Raw genomic sequence first — 26,714 nt, 5'->3', positions numbered from 1 at the left:
GCGGAGTCGGGTCCTGCAGCCGCCGCGGAGCCGGGAGCCGGGCCAGCCCACCCCCCCCCCCCCCCCGCCGTGATGTCAGCGGGGCCACTCTTAAAGGGGCAGGCCGCCCGCCGAGGGTCGGAGCGGGGGCTGGGGCCTGCGGGCACGGGATGGGGGTGTCGCGGCGGTGATGGGGGAGAGAGGGGAAGCCCCAGCATCCAGCTGGACCGGGGCATAGAAACCCAGGAGCCTGCAGGGAAGAAGAAGTGCCCGGGTCCGCAGGGAAGCCTGCGAAGCTTTGGGGCTCAGTCCCCTCCAAACACACAGACTAGGCACTCCGCTCGGCTGGTCTGGCCCTGTCCGGAGACTACATTTCCCATCAGCCCTGGCAGCAAGGAGCCGCACTTGGGGGAAGGGTCTGCCGCGGGGCCTGCTGGGAAATGTAGTGCATCTGCACCGTCCCCAGCACTCCCCAGACTTGCAAGTGGGTCAAGGGAAAGAGGCCCAGAAGGCGCGACTGGCTGCCGTGTGCCTCCGTCACCGATCCCTAGGCTCACGGGTTCTGGCCGGTTTTGGTTGCTCTGACGAGGGGGTCTCTTCCTCTGATCGGGTCTCTAGGTCTCTCAAGAGGAGGCGAGACTGTGATCTCCCCTCTTGGGAAGGATTTCTCCCCAGTGTCTGAGCCTGGGTGTGCATGTGAGCTTGCGTGGCTGCTGTGGTGAACACGGACGAGCTGGGTCTCTGCACCGGGGTCGCCACCTGGCACTCCCAGTGATCTCCGTGCCCCTCTCTCACTGTGCACTGTCGACGTTGGTGCCCTCTGTGATATTTTCTCTTCCTGTCTGTCCGGGTCTCCTGCCTGTGTGTGTGCGCTTTTCTCTGCTTGCTCCCTTGCTGTGGGTGTCTCCCCTCTCACTTTGTAGGTCTCCATGCTTTCCGTCTCTGTTTGTTTCTATGGACAGTCACTGTCCCGCCTCCACACCCCCTTCATTCTCCAAGCTTACAAGAAAATATCCAAACACTTCAGCATCAGCATCCCAAATTTATTCTCCAGCAGCTGTGGCGGGGTGGGAGAGGCTAAGGGAAGAGGAGGGGAGGAGGAGAGTCCCAGAGAGTGGCAGGCACTGGGGAGGGTTGGGGTGGGTCCGAGCCAGACAGGAGCCATGCACGGCAGGCAGGCTGCGGGGAGCAGTGATGGCTTCGGGATGGGGAAGTCTAGAACAAAAGCTGATTGGGAGCCGCTGGGGGAAGAATCCTCCATATATCCCAGAAATCCCCAGAGCACAGCAGCGGGACGTACTGGAGGAGGGGGGCATGCCTCCCACTCATCTAGAACTGGAGTGGAGGCGGTGGGGGGCGGGCCTCGGAGGCTGAGGGTTGTTCTGGAACCTGAGTCTGGAACAGCCAACCCCGTGAGGCTATTTCCCCAGGGGCGGGGTCTGGGGGGAGGCATAGAACTACCAAGATGGAGTCTCGAACCCCATGGAGTTGGGGATGGTTAGTGGTGTGGTGGTGCCTCCGGACCCGATTGGGGCAGAGTCCAGAATGCTAAGGTCGGGGAGAATATCGGGCTCCGCTCAAGTCTTGAACGCGGGACGGCTGTAGAGGCTGTATGGAGTTTAGAAGGCCAGGAACGCTCGGGAGGGGCGTCTCGAACCCGCGGGGGCAGAGCCGGAATGCTGGAGTGCAGGATCTAGAATGGGGCAGGAGGTGTTGAAGTGGGGGGTGAAGTGGGGGCTGCCGCCAGCACGGCGGAGGGGGCGTTGGAGACACCTAGTGGCGGCGGGTGAGATTACATGACGGGCACAGGCACTGGGCTGGTGGGGCTGCGGGCATCCGGATGCACGAAGTCGGGGTTCACGTAGGTAAAGCCCTGGAAATCGGCCTGGTCGATGCTGGCCAGGACTAGGCGGTCTGGAGGGGTCAGCGCTGGCGCCGCCCGCGTGAAGAACTTGTCAAAGTTCTCGCCGCTGCGGCCACACTGTGGGAGACGTGGGGGAGGGAAAGTTAAGCAGCTCCGAGGGTTCCTCGGGTGCCCCTCTGTGTACCCCGGTCTCATCTCCTGTCTCGTGCAGAATCTCTATGCATGCTTCACGGTCTCTGCACCTCCTTTTGTAGGGGGCCCCACCCCCACATACGGGTATATTGAGACCCACAGGAACCCCACCCCATTAGGGACCAAGTTTTTGTTGCCTGGAGGGTGACTGACCGGGCGGGGTCTGAAAGGAGGTGGGATCTCCAATCGTTCCAGCCGTTCCCAGTCAATCCAGCGGAAAAAGCCATGTGCACGGATGGTAGGTTCCCCATCAGGCCCTGAGCCCAGGCGCTTCCCTGGGTGCTTGGTCAGGAACTGTGGGAAACACAGAGAGAGACAGATAGACAGATAGACAGACAGACAGACAGACAGACAGACAGAGTCCCGGACAGGGAGACCCAGAGAACGACGAAGAAATAGACAGAGACAAGCAGATGGAGGAACCAAGAGACACAGGCATGAGACCCAGAGAGATAAGAACAGCCAGGGGAAACAGGCAGAGGGAGGGAAGAAGGGAAAAGAAAGGGGAGAGAAAGAGAGAGAGGCAGAGAGAGAGAGAAGAAGACGACGAACAAGACAAAGAGAGACAGACAGATAGATGCAGAGAGAGACAAGAGAGAAGAGAGGAAGAGGGACAGAGAGAGAGAGGAAGAGAGAGACAGAGAAGGCGAGAGCGAGAGAGAGCGAGACAGAAAGAGAGAGAGAAAGAGGAAGAGGGAGGATACATGACAATGGGAGTAGACGAAATTCATACCCAGAGACCCAGGGACACAGAAACAGAACAAATCAGGGTGTGAGGTTGTGAGGGGCAGAGAACCCAAGAAAGAGGAAAGATATGGGAAGGATCCCAGAGGGAGAGGGAAAGGAAGAGAATGAAGGAGATGGCAAAGGGGAGAGGGAAAGGGGGTAGGGGGAGAGAGGGAAGAGGAGAGGGAAGAGGAGAGAGAGGGGTAGGGGGAGGGAGGGAAGGGGAAGAGTGAAGGAGAGAGGGAAGTGGGTAGGGGGAGGGAGGGAAGGGGAGAGGAGACAAGGGGAAGAGGAAAGGAATGGGGAAAAGAGGTTGCAGACTCAGAGAAAAGGGGAAATAGAAATTCAGAGGGTGGTACAGAGACCCCAGGTGAGAAGACAGAAACCCAGAGAAGGGAGGAGACAGAGGAGACCCAGGGGACAGAGATTCAGAGAGAGAGAAGGATAGAGACCCAGGAAACACACACCCAGAGGGAGGAATAAAGACCAAATATGGGGACAGAGACCCAGAGAAAGGGGAGGACAGAAAGCCAGCAGGAGAGGACGGTGAGATGCAGTGAGTGTATGAGAGCAGACACAGGAGGGAACAGAGACGGGGGTGGGGTGGGGGGGTTGGACAAAGGCCCAAAAGTGTAGATGGAGATACAGAAGGAGACAAAGAGAAAAGGAAGAAACACAGAGAGCCCCATCGTATGCAGATGGAGGGGAGGTATGAGGCAGAAACCAGAGAGACCGTCAGGGAGATGCAGAGAGAGCAGCTAGACGCAGAAGGTGCTGACATGGGCTGAAAATCTGCTATGGGCCAGATGCTTTCTTCTGTGTCAACTCCATAATCCCTGAAGAGAGTTAAGCTCACAAAGTTTTGGTGAGTCACCCAAGATCCCACAGGAAGAAAAGCTGCAGGAGTTGGGTTTACCTGACCCAGCCAGTTCCGGAAAGACAGACCCTGGACTTTCAGCACTTCCTGCAAGCAGGGAGCTGGGGAGTGGGTGTCACAGACAAGGATGGGAAAGAGGCCATCTCCAGGCCTGGTGGCAAGAGGGCCAGAAACCACTGTTCTAACAAAAACCTGTGTATTATATCAACTTTTCCAACAGATGGAAATAAAGCGACTTCAGGAATGAGAGCCTTTTTCTAATAGGCACAGAGAGAGCAATGGGGTGTGTGGATTGTGAGCCTGGAGAAGCTGGGAGTCAGGGGGCTCTCACCCCCTTGCAGATGGCCACGGCTTCCCGGGAAAGCGACTTGGGGTAGGTGACAGTTTGTTCCATGATGGCCTGAAACAGCTCCTCTTCGTCCTCCCCATCGAAGGGAGGCTATGAAAGTGGAGGGGATAGAGAGTCAGAGACTTGCCCAACTGCCTTTCCCCAAACCTTCCACACCCTCCTCACCCCACCGTGAACATACCTGACCCATCACACCCCCACATATACACCCGACCACACCCTCAGGAAAGACCGAACCAAACCACCAAAGCTTGATTTCTCTCCTTCTCGGGTTCTCTCATTTCCTATCTCAGATGCCTCAGCTCTGTGCATCTCTGTACTATTCTGCCTCTTTTTATCTGCTATGTAAATCGGCAGGGTGTTAATTACACAACATGTCCGTTAAATAGAAGAGAGGAAAAACTGCAGGAAACACTCTAAAAGCATTCTCCTGGTTGGATGAGTGGTTCACAGTCTTCTGAGGTTACAAAAAAATGATACCAGGCATTATTTTTTTTCTTTCCTTTTCTTTTTCTTTTCCTTTTTTTTTTTTTTTTTTTAAGTAGAGACTAGGTTTCACCATATTGGCTAGGCTGGTCTCAAACTCCTGACCTCAAGTGATCTGCCCACTTCAGCCTCCCAAAGAGCTGGGATTACAGGTGTGAGCCACCATGCCCGGTCAAATGTTTTTTATCTTCTAACTAAAATTTAGCATTCCCTTCAGTTATGAATGCAGGCAGCAGCAGTGCTTGTGGCTTCATTATCAATAGAAATCACAGGTATTTTCTCATCACATGAGAGTTGCAGATATTTCAAATTATTAGCCATTGCTACTTCAAAATTACTGTGAGAGCTCCTTTATACTTTATACCATTAGAACCTACTACTTAATGAATTAATAAGAAATTGCACATATGTCCATATTCCAATTTAAAATATTTAGACAACTGTATACATTTAATTTAGTTGGTTGTTAGATTCAATTAAATTTTAAAAGTTTTGGTGACTATCTTTCAAAATAATTGATTTCTTTTTTTTTTGTTTGTTTGTTCTTTTTTTTTTTTTTTTGAGACTGAGTCTGGCTCTGTCGCCCAGGCTGGAGTGCGGTGGCCGGATCTCAGCTCACTGCAAGCTCCGCCTCCCGGGTTCACGCCATTCTCCTGCCTCAGCCTCCCAAGTAGCTGGGACCACAGGCGCCCGCCACTTCGCCCGGCTAGTTTTTTGTATTTTTTAGTAGAGACGGGTTTTCACCGTGTTAGCCAGGATGGTCTCGATCTCCTGACCTCGTGATCCGCCCGTCTCGGCCTCCCAAAGTGCTGGGATTACAGGCTTGAGCCACCGCGCCCGGCCTTGTTTGTTCTTTTGAGATGGGGTCTTGCTCTGTCACCTGGGCTGGAACACAGTGGCATACTCATAGTTTAATGTAACCTCGAATTCTTGGGGTCAAGTGACCCTTCTGCCTCAGCCTCCGCAGTAACTGGGACTATAGGTACCCACTACCATAGCCAGCTAAGAAGATGATCAAGAGGGTGGCACCCAATCTTTTTTAGCTTTAGTACACTCAGCAGTCCAGGAATCCAATCAAGCTGATTTAGAATGTATGTAATTGTCTAAGCTCACACAGCCAGTAAGTGGCAAAGTGAGGATTTGAACGTTGGTTTTCTGTGTATGTATTATTCTATTTTGTGCACTGAAAAACATTCTTCTGAGAAGGGATCCATAGGCTTAACCAGACTGCTACTTTAGCATCTAGGGAGAAAGAATCCATGGTAAAAACAAAACAAAACAAAAAACCTGGTCTACAGTAAGACAACACTTCAGAACCATGGACAGCGCTATTCGGGCACAACCTTCCAGGCTCCTTTCTAACCCGCTCCTCCTGAGATCCAGGTGCCCCACTCTGCCTCTTTTAGCCAAGCCAGCTTCTCCCCACCTTCCCTTACCTGTCCTGCCAACATCTCATACAGCAGAACTCCAAAGGACCACCAATCGACAGACTTCCCATAGGGCTGGTAGGCAATGATCTGGGGGAGGTGGAAGGCAGGTGATCATGATGCATTCTTTAAGAAGCCTAGGACCCCTCTGGCCTCAACCCCTGGGAGCGCTACCCACTTTAAGTGCTTTCAGCACAAGCTCTTCCCACTCTGAATATTTATTTCGTCGGATGATTTTTTTTTTTTTTGAGATGAAGTCTCGCTCTGTCGCCCAGGCTGGAGTTCAGTGGCGCGATCTCAGCTCACTGCAAGCTCCGCCTCCCGGGTTCAAGCGATTCTCCTGCCTCAGCCTCCCCAGTAGCTGGGACTACAGGCGCCTGCCACCACTCCCAGCTAATTTTTTTGTACTTTTAGTAGAGACAAGGTTTCACCGTGTTAGCCAGGATGGTCTCAATCTCCTGACGTCGTGATCCGCCTGCCTCAGCCTCCCAACGTGCTGGGATTACAGGTGTGAGCCACCGCGCCCGGCTTGTCAGGTGATTTTTTGTTTCATTTTGTTTTTTCGACAGGATCTCACTCTGTTGCCCAGGCTAGAGTGCAGTGGTGTGATCACAGCTCACTGCAGCCTCAACTTCCCAGACTCAGGTAATTCTTCTACCTCAGCCTCCCAAGTAGGTGGGCTACAGGTGTGCACCACCACATCTGGCTAATTTTTGCACTTTTAGTGGAGAGAGGACCTCACTATATTACCCAGGTGGTCTCAACTCCCAGACTCAAGCAATCTATCTGCCTCAGCCTCCCAAAGTGCTGAGATTATAGGAGTGAGCCACCACGCCCAGCCTCCACTCTGAATATTCTGGCCAGGGATCTACCTTTTGGAATATTCTGGAAACAAAGCATACCTACTTCAAACATTCATTTGGCCTCAAATAGAAACACTACCTAAGGTCCAAGTCACTAGTTGCAACCACCTAGAATATTTGTGTCAGAGTCAGGAATATGTGTGTAGTTTTTGTTTTTGTTTTTTTCTTTTTCTTCTTTTCTTTGAGACAGAGTCTTGCTCTGTCACCCAGGCTGGAGTGCAGTGGCAGGATCTCAGCTCGCTGCAACCTCCGCCTCCTGGTTTCAAGGAATTCTCCTGCCTCAGCCTCCTGAATAGCTGGGATTACAGGCATCCGCCACCACGCCCCGCTAATTTTTGTATTTAGTAGAGACAGGGTTTCACCATGTTGGCCAGTCTGGTCTTGAACTCCTGACCTCATGATCCACCCGCCTCAGCCTCCCAAAGTGCTGGTATTATAGGCGTTAGCCATCACGCCCGGCTATGTGTGTAGTTTTCAAATTTTCTTTTCTTTTTTCCTTTTTGAGATGGAGTCTCACTCTGTAGCCCAGGCTGCAGTGCAGTGGTGCAATCTTGGCTCACTGTAACCTCCACCTCCTGGGTTCAAGTGATTCTCCTGCCTCAGCCTCCTGAGTAGCTGGGATAACAGGCACACATCACCACATCCAGCTAATTTTTGTATTTTTAGTAGAGACAGAGTTTCACCATGTTGGCTACACTGGTCTTGAACTCCTGACCTCAACTGATCTGCCTGCCTCAGCTTCCCAAAGTGCTGGGATTACAGGCATGAGCCACCATGCCTGGCCTCAGTTTTCAAATTTTCTACAGATGATTCTGATTGCCAGCCAGGTTTTGTGATCACTGACATTGATTATTTGGGCACAAGTCAGGCACGTCCTCCCAAGTAGCTGGGACTATAGGCATGTGCTTTTTCCATCTATATGTACCTTCAGAACATCAGCCCCTCCCCTTTAACAAAGTCAGATAATACCCCACCCACTTAAAATTAAAATACTCATAGGACAGCATCTGCTGTCCCAGAACCTTAGGGATCTCACCCTGCCCTTTTTCTTTTGTGTTCTCTCTTTTTTTTTTTTTTTTTTTTTGAGACAGGGTCTCACTCTGTTGCCCAGACTGGAGTGCAGTGGTGTGATCTCAGCTCACTGCAACCTCCACCTCCCGAGTTCAAGCAATTCTCCTGCCTCAGCCTCCCAAGCAGCTGGGATTACAAGCACTCACCACCACGCCTGGCTAATTTTTGTATTTTTAGTAGAGACGGGGTTTCACCATGTTAGTCAGGCTTGTCTCAAACTCCTGACCTCAAGTGATCCACCCGCCTCAGCCTCCCAAAGTGCTGGGATTACAGGTGTGAGCCATCGTGCCTGACTGATCCTGCCCTCTTAAAAAATGCAGCACAGAAGTCCAACCCACTTAGATCAGAGAACCACGTACAACACTTAGGAAATAAGCTTCCATCCAACGGAATACTCCAGGGAGAGCCCTGCCCAGGTAAGAGTATTCAGGACATAGTCCGGACATGTTCAGTGTTGGCAGGGGACAGGCCACACCCACTCAGAGTACACTAGAAATCGCTTGCACCTTGTCAGAAGGGTCCAGGATCAGGCCCTACTCGGAATTCCTACAAGCTGGTCCCACTCTCCTGGAACGTTCACCCACAGGTGCCGCCCACCTTACCTATTTAGAGACCCAGCTGGGCCCACCTGGCAGGCTCAGTGCACAAGCTCACCTGTGCTGGAGGCTGGAGGAACGCCTGGCTGGGTAAGAAGGCCACAACGCACGACAAGGCCCGAGGGTCAGGCCTCCCCCCGCGATGAATACTGGACCATCAGCCACACCCTCTAAGGGATCTCAAAGCGTGGCCAGACCAGCAGGGTTGGGGTTACCTCCGGGGCTATGTAGTCCGGGGTCCCGCAGAAGGTGCGGGTTGTCGTCCCGGGGAAGACGTTCTCCTTACACATGCCGAAGTCAGTGATCTTGATGTGTCCCTCAGCATCCAGCATCACATTGTCCAGCTTCAGGTCCCTGGACGAAGCGGGGCGGGTAGGGTAGGAATTGCAAGAAGGGTTGAGTTCAGCAGTCTGGAGCCGCATATTCAAATCCCTTCCCTTCCAGGGGCGTGATTTCCTCCGTGGAAAGTCCTGAGGCTGCTCACCTGTAGATGATGCCCTGATTGTGAAGGAAGAAGAGGCCGATGGCGATTTCTGCTGCGTAGAACCTGGAGGACGGGGTGGGTGAGGACGTCAGAGGGTCAGTGGCTGGACCCTGCCCCCTTCCGCCACCCCGTCCCTTCTCTGTTGGCCGAGACTCACGCTGCATGGGGCTCCTTAAACTTGCCCAGCTGTTGAATGTGGTACATCAAGTCTCCCCCGGTGACGTACTCCATCACGAAATACAGGCGGTCCTGCGGAGTAGTGCATGGGCTTAGAGGCGGGACTCATCTACCCGGGGTAGGAGAAGTTCTTTCCTGATCACTCAGGACAGATGTGGAAGGTTCCGGATGCACCCAACCAGAAATCAGAGCACCTAGCCACATCCCTGGAAGGGCCCTAAGGTGCTAACCCTGCTACTTCAGAATCTCCACCCGCCAGACCACCCCCAGCTATCAGACCACCTGTTCTGGCCCCGCCTTCTCAGAATGAAGACTGAAGCCCACCTTTCGCTCGAAATCTGGGGACACCAAAATCTCTTTCCACAGCCACTCACACACATATGCAATTCTGGCTTCATACCAAGACTCAGAGTTGCGGCCGGGTATGGTGGTTCACACCTGTAATCCTAGCACTTTGGGAGGCCGAAGCGTGTGGATCACCTGAGGTCAGGAGTTCGAGACCAGCTTGACCAACCTGGTGAAACCCCGTCTCTACTAAAAATACCAAAAATTAGCCGGGCGCAGTGGCGGATGCCTGTAATCGACAGAATTGCTTAAATCCGGGAGGTGGAGGTTGCAGTGAGCCAAGATCGCGCCATTGCACTCCAGCCTGGGGGACAAGAGCGAAAATACGTCTCGGAAAAAAAAAAAAAAAAGGAATCAAAGTTGCTCACATATAAATTTTAATCCAGGCAGCTAGCCACGTTCACTCAGAGTCCCTGGAAGTAAAGTCACGCCCTCTCAAAATCCTGCAGGTTCTGACTCTCGCCCTTACGTTGCAATCCTAGGGAAATGCCCTGTTTCTGATGTGTCCTTCAGTCAGAATCGAAAAGTGATGACCCCGTCACTCGGAGCCCAATTCTGGGCAGGCCCACTAGGAACGCACTTTCCTCCACTGTGCTCCTTTGCTCAAAATTCCAGGGCACTGGCTACACCCAATTAAGACCAAGCTCCCCAGGGAAACAGGCAGCTGGCCACTCCCCCCAGCAGCATATCCAGCTGGCCACGCCCCCAAGGAGCTCAACCGCTTCACCTTCGCAGGATCCATCCACCTGGCCACGCCCCCGAGGAACTCACCGCCTGGCCACGCCCCCTAGGAGCTCATCCGCCCGGCCACGCCCCCCGAAGAATCTACCTGCCTGGATACGCTCATTCATAATGTCATCTGCCTGGCCACGCCTATTAATGATGCATCGCCTGACAAAGTCCGCCCTCCAAACCCCCCGAAAGATTTCAACCGCCTGACCACGCCCCGCGAGGAGCCCCTCCGCCTGGCCACGCCCTCCGATGAGTCCCTCCGCCTGGCCACGCCCCCGATGAGTCCCTCCGCCTGACCACGCCCAACGAGGACCCCTCCACCTGGCCACGCCCCTCGAGGGGCCCTTCCGCCTGGCCCCCCAGGAGCCCCTCTCCCTGGCCACGCCCCCTGAGGAGCCCATCCTCCTGGCCTCGCCCACTCAGAGAGTACAAGGTTCTGTTGCCTCGCCCTAAACTCAGAATCCCAACGCAGATGCCGGATCTGTCCAGAACTGGATGAGGCAGGGCCCCGAGGCCAGCCTCCGCCCCCTCCATCCTTACCGGGGTCTGGAAGGTGGAGTGGAGTTGGGTGAGGAAGTGGGGCCGGCCGCCAGGACCCCGGCCCCCCAGCGCCAGCACGCGTTTCTCCACCAGCGTGCAGTCCACGTCGTCGTCCTGGACGATCACGTCCTTTTTCAGGATTTTGATGGCGTAGAGCTCATCAGAGCCCCTGCGCTCGGCCAGCATCACCTATGCACACAGTTCCAAAAGGGCCAGTCCATGTTGGGAACCCAGTGGTACAAGACCTGCCCCTTTCCTTTCAGGGACGCAGGGAAACGGGATCCCAGGTCCTCCCTCCATCTCTTAAGGGACTGACAGCCCTGACTTGCCGCCCACCCCCTCAGGGAGAGTGTCCGCATCTGTAAACCTCTCCTCTCCAGGAACCTGAACGGCCCAGCCTAACAATATTTGAAGATGCAGGAGCCCAGTGTCTTCCCACCCCTACTTCCTCCCTAAGAACCAGAAATCTGACCTCCCCGCAGACATCCTCCCTTTCCCCCGGAACCCCAGGAATCCAACCTTCCCAAAACTGCCTTTTCCTAGAACCATGAGGAAGCTGAAGTCAGAGATGTGCAGACGTCCTGGGCTTGCCCCGAAGAAGCAGCGCTTGGGGTCGGTGGGACTAGGGGAAGGGGAGGGGATGGGAGAGGAAGAGGGGCCCATCCGCACCCGCTGTGGAAAGGAGAAAGACAGTGCCAGAGGCAGTTAGACCTTATACAGCGATAAGGAGATGCCCCCAAGAGAGACAGCATCCAAGAAAGAAAAGGATGAGACTAGCTAGAGAGGAAAATGGTCACCCTCCTACTCCATCCTTGGCTTAATTTTCTCTGACTCTCATAGCCTGGAGGGTTTATTTATTATTTAACAAACACTTAGATCTCTCTCTCTCTCTCTCTCTCTTTTTTTTTTTAAGTAGATGGCTTATATGCTATCTCCAGAAAACCCTGCCATCGTTTCCATTTTACAGAAGAGGAAATTAGCACAGAGACGTTAAGTAACTTGCCCCAAGTCACACAGCAGGTAAAGAGCAGAGCTAGAAACGAAACCCAAGCAGTTCAGCTCTAGAGTCTGGTTGCTCTTAGCCTCTAAGCCGGAATCGCCTAGAGGGTTTGGTAAAACAGATTGCTCGGTCCCAATGCCAGATTTTCTAACTCTATAAATCTGGGATGGGACCTGAGAATTGGTATGCGTAAAAAGCTTCTGGGTGACATGGGTGCTGCCAGTCCAGGGAGCACTCCTGGCTTTCAGCTAAGGTCCCTTCTCTACCTTTTCCTGCCTTGGCCCCCCAGGGAGGGGGCCCACCACTAAGCTGCTGTCACAGCTTCCACACTTGTCCCTCCACATGGACAGCTGCCCTTTCAAATGCATTCTCTACTCAGCAGGCACAGGAGCCAATTTAAAAATAAATAAACCAGGTCGTGTCTCCCCTATGCTTGTAAACCCTTTAACTGCTCTGTCTGTGTTAAGATTTTGTTCCATGTGACTTGCAGAGCCAGGCTGTGACTGACCCTGCAGGTTGTTCTTCTCTCTCCTGGGGGCTCCATGATCTAGCCACCCTGGCCTGACACACGCTGTCCTCCCTCCCTCCTCGGGGCCTCTGGATATGCTGTCAGGTCTTTCTGTAAAGCTTTCCCCTCCCCTTCCCTCCTAGTTGCCTCCCAAACACCCTTTAGACCTTGACTCAAGCATCACTTCATAGAGGCCACGCCTGACTTTTTAAACTGGGTCAGATGCCCCTCTTACCACCCCTTGGTCACCATGGACAGCACCTTCCTGGCACTTTTATTCTTAGTAATTTACATCTATCTGTGTGACTATCTGCTTTCTGCCTGTGAGCTCCCTAAGGCAGGGGTCTGCTTTGTTCGCTAAGACACAGTAACTCTGCCTACATCATTGAGGCTACATAAATATTTGTTGAGGGCCAGGTGCGGTGGCTCACGCCTGTAATCCCAGCACTTTGGGAGGCTGAGGTGGGCAGATCACCTGAGGTCAGGAGTTCAAGACCAGCCTGGCCAACATGGCGAAGCCCCATCTCTACTAGAAATATAAAAATTAGTAGGACATGGTGACACATGCCTGTAGTCCCAGCTACTTGGGAGGCCGAGGCAGGAGAATCGCTTGAACCCAGGAGGCGGAGGTTGCAGTGAGCCGAGATCGCGCTACTGCATTCCAGACTGGGCGACACAGCGAGACTCTGTCTCAAGTAAATAAATACAGAATAATAATAATAATAATAATAATAATAATGGCTGTTTCTGTTTGCTGTGTTGTTAGCCCCGTACCTAGCTCAAGGTTTGGCACATAGTTGGTGTTCACTGGTAATATTAAGTGGTGCCTGCTGAACTGTGGGAGAGCACTGTGAACCACAACAGGCACACACTCCCTGCCTCTAGGCCTTTGCCCACCGTCTGCCCTGCTGGGTTTCTTGGGTTTGCACGGGAGGATCATCCCCGCTGATCTCAAAAGACTCTACCTCTTTGGCTCAGAATTTCCTCCCGCTGGTACCCTTGTCTCCTGCAGAGCCTGTTCTCAAACTTAACTTTGCAAAAGGATCACCTGAGGAATTAATTTAGTATGCAGACATTTGAGGCATCAGAGAGACCCTCACTCAGTAGGTCTGCAGAAAGGCCGGGAAATATGCTTTTAAAAGCAAGCACTCTAGGAATTCTGATGCAGATGAACCCCTACAGAGAACATTTAAAACTCTGGGGAAAGTTTCTGTAAGAGTCCAGGGAAGACTAGAGCATGTAGTTGCTGTTGTTGAATCTTGAAGATTCTTGTCTTTCTTTTTTTTTTTTTTTTTTTTTTTTTGGGACAGTGTCTCCCTCTATCACCCAGGCTGGACTGCAGTGGAGCAATCTTGGCTCACTGCAACCTCCGCTTCCCGAATCTAGCAATTCTCCTGCCTCAGCCTCCCGAGTAGCTGGAATTACAGGCACCTACCACCACACCCGGCTAATTTTTGTATTTTTAGTAGAGATGGGGTTTTGCCATGTTGGCCAGGTTGGTCTCAAACTCCTGACCTCAGTGATCTGCCTGCCTTGGCCTCCCAAGTGCTGGGATCACAGACATGAGCCACGGCGCCCGGCCTATCATATGCTTATATATTTTGTTTGATGTCTTCCTCCCGGTGTAAATCCCATGAGGAAAGGAACTTTTTTTTTTGTTAGTTCTTTCCCTGCTCTCTCTATATCCCCAGTGAGTAGAGCCACGCCTTGCACACAGAGACGCTCTGTATTTTTTGAAAGGGTAAATGAGGGAGAGAGCATTACTTCCTTCTGCCTGAAAATCTGGTCTCTCCTTTGGGAAATCCCGCCCTTCCACCAGGTCTCACCTCTCTGGGAAGCTTTCTCTGACTCAGGCTGTGCCAGGGACGCCCCAGTGCCTGAGGCTATCCCCATTACAGCAGCATTGCTCCTGGTTGTGAATGTCTGGGTTTGTAACTTTGTCCTCCACTAGAAGCAGAGCTCCCCCCAGGGAATGGCCTGATTCTATTCCCAGAACAGGGTCTGGCTTATGACACCCTAGAAAATGGGTATTTGTGACCGGGCGCGGTGGCTCAAGCCTGTAATCTCAGCACTTTGGGAGGCCGAGACGGGTGGATCACGAGGTCAGGAGATTGAGACCATCCTGGCTAACACGGTGAAACCCCGTCTCTACTGAAAAATACAAAAAACTAGCCGGGCGAGGTGGCGGGCGCCTGTAGTCCCAGCTACTCGGGAGGCTGAGGCAGGAGAATGGCGTGAACCCGGGAGGTGGAGCTTGCAGTGAGCTGAGATCCGGCCACGGCACTCCAGCCTGGGCGACAGAGCGAGACTCTGTCTCAAAAAAAAAAAAAAAGAAAGAAAGAAAGAAAATGGGTATTCGTCTGGGTGTGGTTGCTCACGCCTCTAATCTCAGCACTTTGGGAGGCCAAGGTGGGCGGATCACTTGAGGTCAGGAGTTCGAGACCAGCCTGGTCAACCTGTTGAAACCCCATCTCTGCTAAAAATACAAAAATTAGCCAGGTGTGGTGGTGCGCTCCTGAAATCCCAGTTACTCAGGAGGCTGAGGCAGGAGAATCACTTGAATCTGGGAGGCGGAGGTTGCAGTGAGCTGAGACTGCACTACTGCACTTCAGCCTGGGTGATGAAGTGAGACTCTGTCTCAAAAAAAACAAAAAAAAGGTATTCGATGAGTGAATGAATGAATGGAGAGATTAAGGTCATCATGCTTGATAGATTTTTTAAAACTCAAGAATTGGCTGGGCATGGCTCACGCCTGTAATCCCAGCGCTTTGGGAGGCCAAGGCAGGCGGATCACCTGAGGTCAGGAGTTTGAGGTCAGCCTGGCCAACATGGTGAAATCCCGTCTCTACTAAAAATACAAAAAACTTAGCCGGGTGTGGTGGCGGTCACCTGTAATCCCAGCTACTCAGGAGGCTGAGGCAAGGGAGTTGCTTGAACCTGGGAGGTGGAGGTTGCAGTGAGCTGAGATTGCACCATTGCACTCCACCCTGGGTGATACAGCGGGACTCCGACTCCAAAAAAGAAAAACACCTCAAGAATATCAACTCAGGTGTCACCTCCTCAGGGAAGTTCTCCCTGACCACCCTCCCCGAGGCTGCGTTAATGCCTCCTCTAGGCCTCTTCAGTGCCCTGGGCTACCTCTAATTTAGCACATCTTCCTGTATTTTAAGTATCTGTGACTGTGTCCCTACCTTGGGGAGTTGCTTGAGGGTCAGATTCACCTCTGGATCCTGGATTATTCAGCAAGCACAAGACAGACCTAGCGCAAATGTGTGCTCAACTCGTGTGTGTAGAATTGAAGACAGAAGTCAGAGGAGGGATAAGAAATCAGACACGCAGGCTGAAACTGCCTCCATTCAACGCCTTGGTTGTTCTACTCACCTCATACAATTCCAGGGGGTAGTTACAAGCCTGGGAGAAAAGAAAGAGAGAGTCAGGGTCCCAAGAGAGGCAAGGGATCGCCCTAGAGCAGGGGCTGGTGGCCCCTAGTACCCTCAAGCCATGGCAATGGATAGGAACTATAATTCCCAGCAGACCCTGGGGCTCGAGTCCCCTAGAAGAGCAGAGGAGGGAGTCCTAGGGTCTTCTGGGAACTGTAGTCCCAGGACCAGCAGGCACTCAGGGGTGGAAGGAAAGGCCAGCTCTGAACTATGGGAGGCTGGGCTGGGCTCCCCTGAGGAAGCCGGGGTCTGGGTACCTCAAACTTCTGGAGGAGGCTGCAGTTGTCAGCATCGGCCACCGGCACATTGTAATACTCGCCCTCCTCCTGGTTCAGTAACTTGTACCTGACATACAGACGGAGACCAGAGGCGGACAGCGGGGACGGGGCACCCATGGGAGAGGCAAAGACATTGGAAGGGAGGAAAGAGACACAGAGAGACGGACACAGAGATGGAAGAGAGAAAGAGTGAGATAAAAAGAGAGGGAGAGGGAGAAAGGGAGGTGAGAAGGAGAGAAGAAGAGATACAGAGAGAGAGAGGGGTGTGTGTGTGTGTGTGTGTGTGTGCGCGCGCTGGGAGGTGTAGGGAAGGACAGTGGCCTGGAGGAGAGAGACCACACACAGATGGAGATGGTAATATTGCGCTCCATCCCCAGGCCCCAGCCCTGCTCCTCACCAGCCATCCACTGGCGCCTTGAGCAGCTCTGAGACACCAAAGGACATGGCACCCATGAAGTCGTTGCGGGAGGTCCGGTCCCAGTCCCACACCTCCACGCTGAGCCGGCGCTCCACATCCCCAGGCTTCAGGTTGCTGCAGGAAGGTGGGGTGAATGGGGTGCGGGGCCAAGCTCATGGCTCCCTTCGGTTCCCCATCCTTGGTGCTAGAGGTGGGGGCAAACCCAGCCAGCTGGGGTTCCTCTCCTGCTTTGTCTGTCTCCGACCTCTGGCCTTCCCAGTGGGGCTCTCTCCCCAGCTAGGGCTTTGGGGCCTGAAGTAAACCCAGAGAGCTCTTCCCTCCCTTCTTCCTGCATTCTCCGCCCTTCCCATCCCTGTCTCTTGTCTCTCGAGATCTCTCTCTCTGAGTCTCTGTACCTTTCTCTCCTCTCTGGGTCTCTGTCACTGTCTTTCTGTCAGCTGACCTCTGTCTCCCTGCCATCCCTCGTCTTCTCCCCTCCCTCTCCCTCTGTGTCTCTCTTTGGGTTTCTGCCTCATCTGAGGCTCTCTCTTCTCTCTCTCATCTCTGTCTAACTCTAAAGTTGGGGGGCTTCAATGGAGACTAATTATACAGTGGTTTGGCTGTCTCTGTTTCTGCATCTCCATTCCACTCCCTCAATCGCTCTATTCCTTTTTCCCACCATCATCTTCTGCCCTTTTCTGGGTTCCCTCTATCCTAACCCCTCCCATCACCTGCTCTCTGGGGGCCACTAGGACCCTCAGATCATTCTCTGTCAGCTATCATTTCCTTCCCTGCACCCCAGACTCACAACACAAAGGTCTCATTCCACACAGGATTTAGCGTGGCTTTCACCGTTCGGGTTTTCTGTTTCGTCAGGTTCCGAGGGTCTGGGATGAGCTTCAGTTTCACATAGGGATCAGAGAGACCATTGGGGTCCATAGGAATAAGGTTACGGGCCTCGCCAACTAAATGGGAAGTGAGGAAGAGCGTGATGGGTTAGAGATCCAGGAAGGGGCTCCCAGCCCTCCTCCAGTCAGCAGTCAAGAGTTCCAAGCTCTCAGTCTCATTTCTCATGACTTCTTACCTCTCCAGTACCCAGAAGACAGGGCATAGAGCCCTTTCCCCAAACAGTGACCCCGAAATCAGACCAGAGCCCTTCTCTCCATTAGGAACCAGAGTTTGGACCCTGGCCATGTCACCAATACTGAACCTCAGCCTACCTCAGAACCAGGTACTCACCCTTCTCAAGATGCTTATACCCACAAAGCCATTGTTGGGCGCAGTGTCTCACACCTGTAATCCCAGCACTTTGGGAGGCCGAGGCAGACAGATCACCTCAGGTCAGGAGTTCGAGACCAGCCTGGCCAGCATGGTGAAACCCCGTCTCTACTAAAAATACAAAAATTAGCTGGGCACAGTGACACACACCAGTAGTCCCAGCTACTCAGGAGGCTGAGGCAGGAGAATTGCTTGAATCTGAGAGGTGCAGACTGCAGTGAGCCGAGATCGCCCTACTGCACTCCAGCCTGGGCAACAGAGTGAGATCCCGTCTCAAAAAACAACAACAACAACAAAAATAGCCAGATGTGGTGGCGGGCACCTGTAATCCCAGTTACTCGGAAGGTTGAGGCAGGAGAATCCCTTGAACCCGGAAGGCAGAGGTTGCAGTGAGCCAAGATTGCACCACTGCACTCCAGCCTGGACGACAGAGCAAGATTCCGTCTTAATAAACATAAAACAAAAACAAGAAAGAAAGCCATTGGCCAGATGCGGTGGCTCACGCCTGTAATCCCAGCACTTTGGGAGGCCGAGGCGAGCAGATCACCTGAAGTCAGGAGTTCGAGACCAGCCCGGCTAACATGGTGAAACCCTGTTTCTAATAAAAATACAAAAACTTAGCAGGGCATGGTGGCGGGCGCCTGCAATCCCAGCTACTCTGGAGGCTGAGGCAGGAGAATCGCTTGAACCCCGGAGGCGGAGGTTGCAGTGAGCCGAGATCGCAGCTCCAGCTTGGGCAACAAGAGCGAAACTCTGCCCCCCTCAAAAAAAACAAAGAAAGTCAAAGTCATTAACAGGCGCTGAAAATTGCAAGACGCCAGGCTGGTGGCGGAGCTTTGAGCCAAAAGGGGCGTGGCGGGGTGTGCTCGGCCTTTGGGGTGGGGTCGGAAGTGTAGGCGTGACTATTGAGAGAGGCGTGGCCCCATCTTTGGGGTGGGGCTGGGCCAGCACAAGTGCCTTGGGTCAGCCTCGCCTCACACTTGGGGGAGGGGCGGGGCAAGGCGAGGGGGCGGGACCTCACCCGTTATGTGGATCTCATCTGCAGTGGGAGCCCGGATCTCCAGCTGCAGGCGCCCGCGGCGTTCGGTGTGGTCCACACCGCACAGGGAGGGCACGCTACGCACACAGCGCCGGTGCACGTTCATCTCGCAGCCTGCGGGAGAAAGCTGCGGGTAGCACCTCAGGCCCCGCCCCCAAGCCAAGCCTCCACCCCCCACCCCATCCCGGGCATTTCCTAGAACCCAGACCGGGCGCTTTGGAAGGGCCCTGGCAACGCCCAGTTCACTCACAGGAGCATTTCATGCCCTGGTGCACAAGCCCGTACAGGAGGGAGCCACAGTGGTCGCAGAAGGTAGGGCTGCTGTAGCTATGCAGGCGGAACTTGTGCTTGTTCCGGGGGTCCTGGGAGCAGAGAAGACTGGCTTAGGGGGCGTTAGGAGGGTCCTAAAACCCCAGGGGAGGGGCCCTTTTATCTTTTCCTCCTGCCTTACTCTCTAGGTCATCCTGAGACTCCATCTTTTTCTCTCCATGTACCAATAATCATTGAACACCTGCTGTGTGCCAGGAACCGTTCTTGGTGTGGGGACCCAGCATTAAACAAATGAAAAAAAACCCCTTTGTCACATGGAGTTTACTTCCTAGTGGAGGGAGACAGAATGTAAACATGGTAAATAAATAAAACATATAGTTTGATGGTTGGTAATGGGTGCTCTGGAGAAAAATGAGGCAGGGATGCGGACCACCAGAAGTTGGGGGATTGAAATTTTAAATACGGTGGTCCTGGCCGGGCGTGGTGGCTCATGCCTGTAATCCCAGCACTTTGGGAGGCTGAGGTGGGCGGATTGCCTTGAGCTCAGGAGTTCGGGACCAGGCTGGGCAACATGGCAAAACCCTGTCTCTACTAAAAATACAAAAATTAGGCGGACATGGTGGTGCACGCCTGTAATCCCAGCTACTCAGGAGGCTGTGGCATGAGAATCGCTTGAATCCAGGAGGCCGAGGTTGCAGTGAGCCAAGATTGTGCCACTGCACTCCAGCCTGGGCGACAGAGCAAGATTCTGGCTCAAAAAACCAAACCAAAACAAAACAGTGTGTGGTGGGGAGGCCTCGCTGACAAAATGGTATCCGGGCAGAACGTGAAGGAGGCAGGAGCTTCCAACATCCCATAGTTCCCATCCCCCCAACTCCCACAAGTTAGTATTTGAGGACTTGTGGGCCACCCTGAACCCCAGCTCATTCACTGGCAGCTTCTGCCAGTGTCCATATGGTATGCTTTCTCTGAGCTCCAGGTGGAATAGAGAACATGACCCCTCAGTTATAACAGGAACCCAGCAGGCCTAAATAAAATAATTGGTGTATAAAACACAGCTGTGCCTACCATGTTAGACGCTCCCAATACTATTACTCTTCCTGTGGTTATTATTAGGGATTTTATTGCAGTTCCTACATAGCCCTGAATTTAAGTAAGAGCTAGGCCACTTCTCAGTTGTGTGATTTGGGGCAAGTTCCTTCCTAATTTTGAGCCTCAGCATCCTCCTCTGTCAAGTGGAAATAAATAATCTATATTTTGAAGCAATGCTAAATTTCCAGAGTCCCTTAAACACGAATGCAGGACATCAGTGAAGCTTCTCCTTCTCCCCTGCCATCCTCTACCCCTGGGACAATATCTGCTTGTTAAATAACTTGATTCTAAGAATCCATTAAAAGGATTATCACAGGGTGAAAATTTAGGCCATTCTTGGATTTTCATTTATGTTAGCGGGGTTTCTAGTTTGAATATATATTTGGGTAGAGGAGGGTGTTGGCAGTTTCCAGGATCCCTTTCAATGTGCTGAGCTTCTAAATGTCTTCCACTGACCCTAACTCAAAGGGTTCCTGCCGCACTAAATAAGATGCTGTGTATAAAGGCTCTCAGCAGGGTGCCTGACACACAAACCATCCACAGACAGAGGCTGCTGTTCTTATTCTCAAAAGTGAACGTCGCTGTTAAAAAGGAGACAGCACGGAGGCCCTGGTTACATACATCAGAGTTCAAATCTTGCCTCTACCCCCTACCCAGCTAGGTGGCCTCACCATGCAGGCCCCTTTTCAAAGCCTCAGGTTTACCGTCTGAAAAGTGGGGCCATGTGCCCTCCCTGAGGACTAAATGAAATCATACTTGCCAAACCCTTAGCACATCTTAAGCTCTTGATCCATGTTCTTTTTTTTTTGAGATGGAGTCTCACTCTGTCACCCAGACTGGAGTGCAGTGGTGTGATCGCCGCTCACTGCAACCTCTGCCTCCCAGGTTCAAGCGATACTCCTGCCTCAGCCTCCTAAGTAGCTGGGACTACAGGCTTATGCCACCAAGCCCGGCTAATGTTTTGTATTTTTAGTAGAGACGGGGTTTCACCATGTCAGCCAGGATGGTCTCAATCTCCTGACCTCATGATCCACCTGCCTCAGCCTCCCAAAGAGTTGGGATGACAGGCGTGAGCCACCGTGCCTGGCCGAGGCATGTTACCTTGCTTTGTTTTTTTTGTTTGTTTTTTTTGAGACAGACTTTTGCTCTTGCTGCCCAGGCTGGAGTGCAGTGGCACAATCTCAGCTCACCGCAACCTCCGCCTCCTGGGTTCAAGTGATTCTCATGCGTCAGCCTCCTGAGTAGCTGGGATTACAGGTGAGCACCACCACGCCCAGCTAATTTTGTATTTTTAGTAGAGACGGGGTTTCTCCATGTTGGTCAGGCTGAACTCGAACTCTCGACCTCAGGTAATCCACCCGCCTCGACCTCCCAAAGTGCTGGGATTACAGGCATGAGCCACTGCGCGTGGCCTGCATGTTACTTTTAAGAAGATCAACTGCTGGCAATGAATCACTTGAACCCCGGAGGTCAAGGCTGCAGTGAGCAGTGATCGCACATTGCACTCCAGCCTGGGCAACAGAGTGAGACCCTGTCTCAATAGTAAAACAACAAAACAAACAAAAAAACCAAGTGCTGCAGAGGAAAGATCTCCTCCTCACTATTCACTTGTTTCCTCATTGGTCATAATAATAATTTTAACAATAACAAAAGATAATATTTTGGCTCTTGCTATGTGTCAGAGACCATCCCAAATGTCTGACTCACTAAATCTTCCAACCAATCCATAGTGAGCATAATTATTATCTCCACTTTACAGACAAGGGATTCAAGAAGTGCAGAGAGGTAAATTAACTCAGGAAATGTCACAGAACCAACAGTGGTGGAGCTGGGATTCAAACCAGAGAGGGACAGGAAGAATATCTAACTTAACCACATGAGCTGTTGTGTGGATCCAATCCTATACTGTATATAAAATACTTGAGGCCAGGTGCAGTGGCTCATGCCTGTAATCCCATCATTTTGGGAGGCTGAGGCAGGAGGATCGAGTGAGACCAGGAGTTGAAGACCAGCCTGGGCAATATAGTGAGTGAGACTCCATCTCTACAAAAACATTTTTTAAAATTAGCTAGGCATTGTGGTTTGTGCCTGTAGTCCCAGCAACTTGGGAAGCTGGGGCAGGAGGAGAACTTGAGCCTGGAGAATTCAAGGCTGCAGTGAGCTATGATCCCATCACTGTACTCCAGTCTAGGTGACAGAGCAGGACCCTGTCTCAAAAAACCACAAAAATCATCTGGGTGCAGTGGCTCATGCCTGTAATCGCAGCAGTTTGGGAGGCCAAGGTGGGTGGATCACCTGAGGTCAGGAGTTCAAGACCAGCTTGGCCAACATGGTGAAACCCTGTCTCTACTGAAAATATAAAAATGAGCCGGGCATGGTGGCACATGCCTGTTCTAGTCCTAGCTCCTCGGGAAACTGAGGCATGAGACTCGCTTAAACCTGGGAGGTGGAGGTTTCAGTGAGCCGAGATCGCACCAGTGCACTCCAGCCTGGGCGACAGAGTGAGACTCCATCTAAAAAATACCCCAAAAGCAAACAAAAAACAAAAACAAAAAAATCTTTTTTCTTTTTTCTGAGACAAAGTCTTGCTCTGTCGCCCAGGCTGGAGTGCAGTGGCGTGATCTTGGCTCACTGCAACCTCCGCCACTCAGGTTCAAGCAATTCTGCCTCAGCCTCTGAATAGCTGGGATTACAGGCGAAAAACCAGAAAAATCTTGATGAGTGTACCCAACGAGGACTGGATACATCAGACTTAGTCTGGTGTTGGTGGCGGAGGTGAGTGAATGAGGCGGGTCATCAATCACATACACGTGCTGGTAGACAGTGGTGTTCAATATAGGTTCTATGAAGTCACATCTTCTATGTAGACTTCTGTTATTTTCGGCTGATAAGCTGGTAAAACGCCTCATGGACTTCTGTGGATCTCTCTCTCTCTCTGCCTCTCCATCTGTACATCATAAAACTGTCTCCAATCTTGTGTCAAACCCTGGGCGAAACTCTGAACCCACCCGACTTCAAAATAAGCCAGGAAATGTCCAGATGTGTGCTGTCCCACTCGGTGGCCACTAACTACATGTGGCTGTTTAAATTTAAGTCAATGTGGCCAGGCGCGGTGGCTCACGCCTATAATCCCAGCCCTTTGGGAGGCTGAGGTGGGTGGATCATGAGGTTAGGAATTCGAGACCAGCCTGGCCAACATGGTGAAACCCCATCTCTACTAAAAAAACAAAAAAATTAGCCGGGCGTGGCGGCACGTGCCTGTAGTCCCAGCTACTCAGGAGACTGAGGCAGGAGAATCGCTTGAACCCAGGGAACGGAGGTGGCATTGAGTCGAGACTGCGCCACTGCATTCCAGCTTGGGCAACAGAGCAAGACTCCATCTCAAAAAATAAAAATTAAAAAAAAAATAAACGTAAGTCAATTCAAATGACATGAAATGGAATTTCTATTCCTCAGCCACAGTCGCCCTGTTTCACGTGCTCACTGGCTACATGGAGCTGGTGGCTGCCTATTGGACAGTGCATGTACAGAATGCTTCCGTCACTGTAGACAGTTCTGTTGGTCAATGCTAGATCATCAGCCCCATTTTATAGGGGAGGAAACTGAGGCTCAGAGATAAAGCAGAAAAGAGAACGGGGATGGGCACTCAGGGTTGACTGGTCTTGTGAGCCTCTGATGGAGAGAGAGGGTTTGGGGAGAGGCTGTGTGTCTCTGCGTGCTGCACATCTGTGATGACAGGGGCATCTGTACATGCACGCACATGTGTGCAAGTGTACTGTGGGACTTCCCTGGGTCTCTTCTCAGCATCTCCTAAGCTGTTGTCTGTATCCACCATTTTCTATTTTAGTCTCTCTCTCCAGGTGTCTTTGTCTCCGTCTCTTGGATTTTCTCTGTCCATCTTTTGGTGCCTCCAAATTCCCCTCTTTCTCCCTGGTTCTTTCTCTGCTCCGTCTCTCTCTCTGCCTCATCTTCAATCTCTCCTGGGTCTCTGTCTTTTTCTGTGACTCTGTTCCTCTTCCTGAGATTGCCTCTGTCTTATGTTGGGATCTCCGCACCTGCATTGGTATTTTTCTCTGTGTGCTCCTCAGCTCTCAATTTTTAAATCCCTTCATCCCTGGATCACAGCCCACCCCCAGCAGTACCCATCTTCAGTCTCCTCACCCCGGCCTCCTCTCTGTCCCCCACCTGTGTCCCCAGCCTGTCAGTCCCCCTCGCATTCCCCCTTTCCAGGCCAAGGGCAAGGAATCTGGGCCAAATAGCTCCCCCTATCTCTCCAGCCCCCCTCCCCTCCCAGCCATAAAAATAGCAGGAGAAATTGGGACGGACGCCGAGGGGGTGAGGGCGGGGGCGCGGCCCGAGGAGGAGAACCAGGTGTCCGGGCACTCACGTCCGTCTGGGGGCCCTTCCCAGCGCCTGGACACTCGAAGGTCACAAATTCGTGGCATCGTCGATGAACCACAAAGCTGCAGACTAAAGGTGAAAATCATAGACACAGATGGAGGCATGGATCGATCCAGAGGGAGACCCCAGCGGACAGAAAATTGGAAAGAGAGAGCAGAACTCGGAAACAGAGAAAACCAGAAAGAGGGATCTCAACACACAGAGTCCAACAGAGAGAAAATCGGAGGCCAGAGAGAGAAGCAGGAGACAGAAACCCAAGAGATAGGTTCAGAGGCAGAAACAGAGACGCAGAGACTCACAGAGAGACACAGAGCACAGAGCCCAGGGAAGGGAGATGGAAAAAGAGAGAAAGAAAATAAGATCCCATTGACAAACAGGCACAGGCCCACGGACCGAGATCAGAAAGCGAGGAGAGAGGCAGACAGATTCAAAGAGCAAAAACCGAAATATCTTCAGACGCAGCCCAGGAAGCAGCAACTTGGGCAGAAGTGAGTCTGGGGGCGCTGTGCCGGCCCGCCCCCCACCCTGACTCACTCTGTTCTCAGCAGTGGCAGCTGGTGCTCAAGGACTCGCCCCCCTCTCCCGCCCCCCAGAACTGCCGGCCCCGCCCGGCCCCCACTCGCCCATCGGTGACCCCACCCGGCCTGCCCCTGCCTAGGACGGCTGGTGTTGTCATGGCGACAGCAGTCTGGGGTGGGGGGGGGCTCTGACTTTGCATCTCCAGCCCCCTCCCCCTTCCCCCCTTCAGCTCCCCTTTTCCAAATCTCCCTGTTCCCATGGCAACAGATTCTCCAAATATCTGTCCCCACCTGGAGCCGGCCGAGGGAGGGGCCCCCAGCACCACCTCCGCGGTGGCCCCACCATCAGAGCTCCCTCCCCACCACAGGCTGTGTGTCTGCCACACCCCCCGCCCCGGGCTCCCCCGCGCCTCTCTGGGGACCAGAGAACACGTGTGTCAAGCAGCCTCAGCTGTGAGGGCCCAGCCTCCACCCGCCTGAGGGTCCCAGGAGCCCTGGTCCCCAGTTCTTACCTTGACATTGCAGGCCTTGCTTTCCGATACCCCTGGAAAAGTCAGGGATCCTAGGTCAGTGCAGAAAGGGGTACCTGGACCCCCAACCTCTGCGAGCCACAGGGGGCCTGCAGTCTCTGACCCTCCTCCCGCGGGGCCCAGGTGTCCAAGCCCCGGCCGCCTCCTCTTTCTAGAACCCAGGAATTTTGGCCCCCAGCCCTTCTTCCCTTAGACCGGAGTTCAGCCCCCGGTTTCTTCCTCCTTCAGACCCAGGAATCCAGGCTCCCAGCCCCCCAGCCCCTTCCTCCCTCATACCCAAGACTCCAGGACCTCCGTCCTCCAGCCTCCTCCTCCCTCAGACCCAGGACTCCAGGAACCAGCCTCCTCCTCCCTCAAACCCAGGAGTCGAGGCTCCCAGCGTTCCCCGGCCATCCTAGAACCTGGGAGTCGGGGCTACAGCCCCCTCCTTCTTCCTTCCACAGGGGTCGGCGTGACAGGGGTCTGCACCCCTAGTCCCTTCCTCCCCCAGTCCCCTAGCCCCCTTCCCTCACCAGATGAAGTCGGTGCAGTGGCTGCAGAAGGTGGGCTGCTTGAAGAAGCGAGCGGTGAACTTGTGGCTCTTGACTTCGTGGACCACCTTCTGCCTCAGAGCCCCCTTTCTGCAAAACAGGGGCCGGGGTCCCCCCTCTGAATCGCCTCCGCCGGGGCCCAGACCAGCCATGGCCCCAGACACGTAGCAGGGACCAGGATCCTGCCTTTCTTGGGGGAAACAGGTGGAAGGGAAAGGAGTCGGAGACTCGAAGGATCAAAGGAGCCACAGGGAAATTCCGAGGTGGGTAGGAGAGGGGCAAGGCACCTCCAGGTGCGGAGCGCGCCAGGCAGGGAGCGGCACCCCTGGGTGCGCCGGCTCCGCCAGGGGGAGCGGGCGAGTGGGGAGGAAGAGCCAAAGGCACGGCGCCGGGAGCCGGAGGCACGGGCGGCGGCGGTGGGAGCTCCAGCTCCGGCACCTGCTGAAATGTGGGAGCCCCGGGTAGGGGGAGGCGTTGCCAGGACGACAGAGAGGGCGGGGTTTCGGCTTAAAGGCGCTCCCCTCCCGGAGACACGGGACAAATGTCCTCCCTCCCTGCCCCCTACACGTGCACACACCCACTCCGGGGGCTGGCTGGAGGGAGGGGCATCCTCTGAGCCTGGCTCCCCCCCACTACCCTGCAATCTGTCATCCTGCCCCGTGTTCCTCCCCCACTAGGGTGCCTCGTGTGTCCTGTGGGCGCCCTGGGGTCCCTGTGTCTGACCC

At 53.4% G+C, this 26,714-nt stretch overlaps 1 protein-coding gene across 2 annotated transcripts; it reads right to left on the bottom strand.

Annotated features, from left to right (window-relative positions):
- Nucleotides 1-1,001: 1,001 nt before the first annotated feature.
- PRKCG (protein kinase C gamma) lies at nt 1,002-26,471 on the bottom strand. Of its 2 annotated transcripts, XM_009195248.2 has the most exons (18): nt 25,972-26,471; nt 25,442-25,473; nt 24,398-24,480; nt 18,899-19,010; nt 18,631-18,762; nt 17,140-17,296; nt 16,332-16,466; nt 15,914-16,001; nt 15,598-15,627; nt 11,228-11,380; nt 10,709-10,897; nt 9,072-9,163; nt 8,915-8,977; nt 8,646-8,784; nt 5,910-5,990; nt 3,970-4,077; nt 2,189-2,329; nt 1,002-1,960 (listed from the first exon to the last, which is right to left on the bottom strand). In XM_009195248.2, the coding sequence occupies exons 1-18, from the start codon at nt 26,139-26,141 to the stop codon at nt 1,772-1,774; spliced, it is 2,094 nt and encodes a 697-aa protein (XP_009193512.1). In that variant the 5' UTR covers nt 26,142-26,471; the 3' UTR covers nt 1,002-1,771. The 2 variants fall into 2 exon arrangements, with proteins under 2 accessions (XP_009193512.1, NP_001162341.1); NM_001168870.1 differs by lacking the exons at nt 24,398-24,480; nt 25,442-25,473; nt 25,972-26,471 and having other exon boundaries at nt 1,772-1,960; nt 18,899-18,911.
- Between the last annotated feature and the right edge of the window lie 243 nt (nt 26,472-26,714).

The sequence above is a fragment of the Papio anubis genome, chromosome 20, assembly GCF_008728515.1.
Source record: "Papio anubis isolate 15944 chromosome 20, Panubis1.0, whole genome shotgun sequence".
Taxonomy (NCBI): Eukaryota; Metazoa; Chordata; class Mammalia; order Primates; family Cercopithecidae; genus Papio; species Papio anubis.
This window is presented reverse-complemented; position numbering and strand designations above follow the sequence as displayed.

Coding starts and splice junctions, on each gene's coding strand:
- PRKCG (XM_009195248.2), bottom strand. CDS start 26,141: ATGGCTGGTCTGGGCCCCGGCGGAGGCGATTCAGAGGGGGGACCCCGG. Junction 16,467..17,139: donor TGGAATGAGACCTTTGTGTT/GTGAGTCTGGGG, acceptor ACCTTCCTGCAG/CAACCTGAAGCCTGGGGATG. Junction 4,078..5,909: donor ATGAGATGTTGGCAGGACAG/GTAAGGGAAGGT, acceptor CCACTTTCATAG/CCTCCCTTCGATGGGGAGGA.